At 49.5% G+C, this 6,000-nt stretch overlaps 1 protein-coding gene across 1 annotated transcript; it reads left to right on the plus strand.

The window, feature by feature from the left end:
- The first annotated feature begins 2,415 nt into the window (after positions 1-2,415).
- LOC147967666 (mitochondrial metalloendopeptidase OMA1-like) lies at positions 2,416-4,097 on the plus strand. Its single transcript, XM_087522498.1, has 3 exons — positions 2,416-3,081; positions 3,207-3,292; positions 3,824-4,097. Exons 1-3 carry the CDS (start codon positions 2,416-2,418, stop codon positions 4,095-4,097), a joined length of 1,026 nt encoding a protein of 341 aa, XP_087378624.1.
- Positions 4,098-6,000: the final 1,903 nt, after the last annotated feature.

Consider the following 6,000-nt stretch of genomic DNA (forward strand, 5'->3'; position numbering starts at 1 on the left):
CCCAGGACTGCGCTGGAAACTGGAGAGTTGATTTCTCATGATATCAAGCGTCTAAGGAAGAAGGACAACTGGGGCACCCAGGCCCCTCGATCTGATGATCCACCTTCTGAGGCTGACATGGAGTCCGAGGACGAGGCTGGGGCCGACAAGGATGAGGACTATGAGCCCTCCGGTGTGGAGCCCTCATGGGCTAAAAGGATTAAGCGCAAGATGAAGAAACTTTTCTGCATGGAGTCTCATGGCCAGTACATGTCTCATGTCTTTGAGAAGAAGGCCCGCAGACGTCACAAGGAGCTCATGCGCCAGTTGGGTGCCACTGTTAACAACGGATCTGAGGAGAGGATCGCTGATGAGGAGGAGTGGGTTCAGCAGCATTGCCCGTGGACCGATTCAAACACAGAGCAGTTTCCGACCAATGATGGAGGTGCAGACGATCCCGCTGGGATATGATGTTCGAGATCCTCAGCTTGCTATCACCTGGAGCCGTAGTAACGCTCTTTGCCCTTTTGGTGTCTCGATGCCAAAGGGGGAGAGAGTTTAGGGATTTGTGTTGTTGCTGTTGCGAGTGTGTCTTTGTGGTTTGTGGTGTCGTTGTGTTTTCTCGCCGTTTGCTTTGTTTGGTTTTGTGCCAGTGAGACCTAAGTTCCAGACATATGGTGTGAGACATATGCTACCCTATCTTTATCTTATCATTATCTATGTCTATCTAGTACTTTGGTATCTTATGAGTTGCATGCTTATCCTGTTATATACCATGCTCTCATGTATCCTTTGCTTAGATTGTCATGTGCAGACCTAATATACCAACATACTGTCAAAAAGTAAAAAGTTTCAATGGGAAAAATTCCCCACACATGCCCGCCTCGCCTCCACTAGTAGAAAACGGAGCTTTAGCGCCGGTTCGTAAGGGCCTTTAGTGCCGGTTCCATAACCAGCACTAAAGGGTGGTCACTAAAGGCCCCCCCTTTAGTACCGGTTCAGCACGAACCGGCGCTAAAGTGCCACCACATTGGGACTGGTAAATTAATCTCAAATTAATTAACGAGTCACTAACTGAAGTGTCACCGTCCGAGACGTTAGACCATGGGCTCTTCATAGAGTTGGCTAGTGCGGCCGAAAGACACACTCGTTCCCTCCTCGCGCAACCCTAACTGTTATCTATTGTTCCTCTCACTATGCCGCCTCCGGCGATCCCATCCCGGCCACCATGTGCACGGTTCGTCGGAGAGCAGCTGCCTTCGGAACCCCGTCCTTTGAGATCTTACCCGAGAGAAGGGCAATAAGGTTTTGGGGAGCCTCTCCGCACGACTGCTCCTTATATCTCTCCGTCTCCGTCCTCATGTGCTTCGACTACTTCCATTGCATTGACCCCATGGCCGACGATGAAGCCGCCAAGAAAGAGGCCATGGACGACGCTGAGGATACTACTGCCACCGTGTTGGCCTAGCCAACCAGAGGGTATGACTTGTCAGTCCCCTCTTTGCCCGTTCATGTGCTAGCCGTATATATTGTGTTCATAGATGTTTCGGTTCTATGTACTATACATGCTCACATGTTTGGGTATCGGTATGAGTTTCATACTATGATTGTCATATTTATTATCTACTCGTGGAATAGATTAATCAAAAAATGCTAAATTTTCCAGCACGTACCACAAATATTTCGTTCACCTTTGAAATTTTGGAAATTTCGTCCGTTTTCTTCCCTTGTAGCAGTGCTGCGTTTCTGTCGGAAAACATAGAGCAAGAGCTAGGCCACATTTCGGTTTGAGCTAGCTAGCGCAGGCCCCGATCGACCACTATTTGATACGACCTATAGATGTATTTTTTATTTGGGAAATGCTTACCTTCAGCCGGTGGATCGCATGCGAGTGATGTGTCGTCTTCTCTGTGTGACGCGGGTATGAGTGTCCCTTGTGTCTCTCTTCTGTAACATTATGTGTGTTGCAAAAATTTCTTCCGCAACAACAGTCATGTTGCAAAAGATAAAGATGAAAAAAACTCAAATATTCTCTGCAACATTGTTTGTGTTGCAAATTTTTCCCGCAACAGCACCCATGTTGCAAAAAATAATGAAGGAAAAAAATCTACAAGATCATCTATATTGCAAATGATTTCTGCAACATAGTATTTATGGTAAAGTATTTCTGCAACACTATCATTGTTGCGATGACGAGAACAACGTCTGGATACGGCCGGGCCGCCGGGCAGTCCGACTCGTCCAGCCACCCACCCACCGGGCTCCGAGTCGCGACAGGCCACACCGTTAGCCTGTTATATATAGTAGTATAATATAAGTACGTAGCTAGGATCGACCAGACTAAACTACTTTCAAACACGAAAGGCGAAGAGCCTCCTACTCGATCGATAGAACCGCCTGCAAATTCCCATAAGAACCAGGTATTATCGACCGACCATGAGCCGTTTGTGGTGCTCGCTCTCCCAGATGCTCCGCCGCTGCAGAGCTCCGGCCGCCCCGCAGCGCCTGCTTCGCTGGTACTCTTCTGCCTCCCGCGTCACGCCTGCTCTACTCCGTCACCCAGCGTCGACTGTGCTTCGTCGGCAGTTCCGTTGGTACCACGACCCTTGGAAGGTCGCCGCGGCGACGGCGATCGGCTTGAGCGCCGCGGTGATGGCCACATGCGACCGCGAGGTCGTGCCCTGCACCAACCGCTCCCACCTGGTCGTCCTGTCTCCCAAGGAGGAGCGCGACCTCGGCGAGTCCCTTTTCGCCGAGGAGATGGCCAAGCACAGGCATAAGACGGTCGACCCATGCCATCCGGATAGCGTCCGCGTCCGTCGCATCGCCGAGAGAATCATCCACGCCGCCAACCGTGGCCTGGGCGTCTACAACAGCCGCGACGCCCCCATGCTCCGTGTTACTCGGAAAGGAAACACGCCGTGGGCACCGCAGCCACACACGAGGCACCTCCATGGCCTCAACGGCAGCTGGGAGCTGGTACTCGCCAGGCATGATAACGCCACTGCAGGGTCCGCGCCCGGTGGCAAGATTATAGTCTTCACCGGACTGCTTGACTGGTATAAGACCGACGGCGAGATCGCCTTCGCTCTTGCACATGAGGTACGTACCCTAGGGTTTAAGGCTATGTACTAATACGTAGTGCAATGCTGGGTTAGGGCGTTCCTACTTCCTAGCAAGTGGATTCAATCTAACGACGTACGTTGTTGTCGCTCATTTTTGCTTAGGTTGGGCACCTCATTGCAAGGCACCAGGCGGATATCATGAGCAGGCTGTGGTTACCGGCAATCCTTCGTCGGAGGTTCTTACATCGGTATGTATAATAGCCGCTTCACTTTTTTTTCTTCTAGATAGATGTCACATTAATTGTTCATATTGATGATTTAATACATAATGATATGTTTGTAAAATGACTGATCTGTGGCCAATCCTTGTTTTCATGTGAAATACTCTCTCTGTTTTTATTTACTTTGTATATTACTTTTGTCTCGGGTCAAATTTGTAAGCATTGACCAAGTATATGACATATGTGTTACACAAAGCATACAGTTAGATTCGTATTTGATAAGAGTTTCTAGTGATATAATTTTTGTATCGTATATTTCATGTATTTTTAATCTAAATACCGTATTAGCCTTACTAGTATGGTAATTAAGCCGACCCTCACCACATCGAACTTCGTGAGTTCAGCCTTACTAGTATGGTAACACACCCCCCCCCCCCCCCCCCCCCCCCCATGGGAACTCTTTTGCAGAGTGAAATTTCTTACTTTGTTTAATATGAAGCACATGCAAGTATCTCATGTTAATTAGAATCTCTTCATGATTGTCTCTTATGTACGTAGTAAGGAGATAGAGGCAGATCGCATTGGAACCTTACTACTTGGTGCTGCTGGTTTCCATCCACTCAATGCCCTTGCATTCATTGGGAAGGCAACCGAGATCGTAGGAGATTATACTCTACGGAGAGAGATCCTGGAAGCTGATCATCCTCACCCCAAGAGAAGATTGTGGCATTTATCAAACGCCAATACAATGGAGGAAGCGCTGGAACTGTACAGAGAAGCTACTGCCATGGATAAAGTAACTGAAAAATATTTTGTCAACCCTACCATGTAAAGTTATACCATTTAGGGTGAATTCCACAAAAAGTTTCGCAAATGGTATTTTACATTTTAAAAAGGGAAATTTACGGTGCATTATATCTATCCCTATCCCTATAATAATAAAGCACGGATTGACTCCGTGGGTTCACCGTCATAATACGCTTCCGCCCAGTTATAATACGCTTTTACGATTCGTATAGACAAAATCGTAATATAAACGAGGTGGTACTATTTTCATGGAATTTGTATTTGTTGTTCGTGCGCTCAGAAAATTTAGTCAAGATAGTCAACCGGCTGGGCCTCAACCTGAAGTTCCACACGCCACCTGGCCACATCGTCAAGATGGGAAAACGATTTCTGATGGTCGGCTCCTGGCACCATCAGGGCGGGAAAAAAAAACTAATCCAATCCAATTGTGAATCAAACTCCAAACTTCGGCTTCCATATATGTGGAAGTAGCCAGCCGCACTATATTGGCACTATGACGGCATGAGATTCGATTTCTATTAGTTCTATATATCGCTTCTTTAAATAAAATCAGCCAAGAGAGACCCAATAAAACCCATTCGGAAAAGAAAGAAAATGCCACATAGAGGCAGGGAGGGGCCAATCCGGACGCCACGGATGGCGGAATTCAACGGTCAGCGGGGTGCTTATGCTGCCGGCGACGAACACACCACATAGAGGCAGGCAGGAAGGGGCCGGGGCTGTGATCGAAGCAGGGGTCGAGGGAGACTATGTCGGTGGCGGTTGTATATCGGCACTGGCGACCAGGAGGGTGCGGCGGCTTGTGTTGATGGGGACGGCAGATCCGGAGTGGAGGCCAGCTCCGGACGCGGCGGATGGCGGGATTCGATAGTCGACTGGGTGCTGGACGCTGGTGTTGCTGGCGATGAGCACAACGCAGAGCAGAGGAACTCGCGCTTGCCGTTTTCTTCACGTACCAGGAGCACAGTCTGCCACCAGGCACCAGCTTCCCTCCTTCCATGCTGCGGACAGCCGCGGACTTTGTTCAGGACCGGAGGAGCGCACGCACGCTACGGTTGTTCAGGACCCCACACCGGCGCGTTGCCGGGACACTTGCGGAGCTGGCTGGCAATGGCGCAGTATTGTGCGAGCACAGCCGTGCGGGCCTTCTCGACGATGGTGGAGCCGGCGTCGGCGAAGCCGTACATGGTGGCCATCTGAATCTGGTAGTGGTATGTGACCCTGTTGAGGATGGACAGGGCCACAGGGGATGTGCTGGCGCCTGACAAGACATCAACGGCCAGTGCTGTATACGGGTTTAACTCCATGCAATAAGTTGAATCGGTGACGGAAGAGTTTCCTTGGTAGCTGCTTGTAAATTCTCCCGATCAAAGAGAGTAGGCTGGTAGTACGAGTTACTCTGTATTTTCATTCGACGCGGCATACGCGAGATGCTGCGATGCCCGCCGGACAATGCGGCGTGTCTGCTCAAACCCGTTTGTGATGATGCAGTAAGCCCAGTGGCAGCTTTGCGGGCTTTTTTGTTTAATGGCGGAGCGGCGGGATGACCTATCCATCTTGCAACCTGACGGAAGGGCGCGGCAAGCGCTGCTGGTCGGCTTCTCGAGACGTGGGAGGAGCTGTGGCATGCGGTCACTGCGCTGCGGAGACGTGGAGGTGGATTGGATTGGTCTTCCCTGATGAAGACAATGGTCATGGTACCTGATGAAGACTGCAGCTAGCTGCATGAGGGCGACCCACAAAAATATGTAGATGTACATTTTATTGGCGAGAAAAGAAAATATAGATGTACATGTACGCACAGGACGCTCATGCTCTTAATGAAAAAACTAACTACACATGTGAGTGTTTGTTTTGCCACAAAGATAATCCTATTTCGCGTACAATGCCCAACCAAGATCATGTAAAAAATTAGACTTTGTGTCAGA

The sequence above is a fragment of the Triticum urartu genome, chromosome 5A, assembly GCF_056163025.1.
Source record: "Triticum urartu cultivar PI428250 chromosome 5A, HENAU_Tu73, whole genome shotgun sequence".
Taxonomy (NCBI): domain Eukaryota; kingdom Viridiplantae; phylum Streptophyta; class Magnoliopsida; order Poales; family Poaceae; genus Triticum; species Triticum urartu.

Bases quoted from the DNA above. Each gene is read 5' to 3' on its own strand.
- LOC147967666 (XM_087522498.1), top strand. From the start codon at position 2,416: ATGAGCCGTTTGTGGTGCTCGCTCTCCCAGATGCTCCGCCGCTGCAGA. The intron at 3,082-3,206 runs GTACGTACCCTA...ATTTTTGCTTAG, and splicing joins CCTTCGCTCTTGCACATGAG to GTTGGGCACCTCATTGCAAG. The intron at 3,293-3,823 runs GTATGTATAATA...TTATGTACGTAG, and splicing joins CGTCGGAGGTTCTTACATCG to TAAGGAGATAGAGGCAGATC.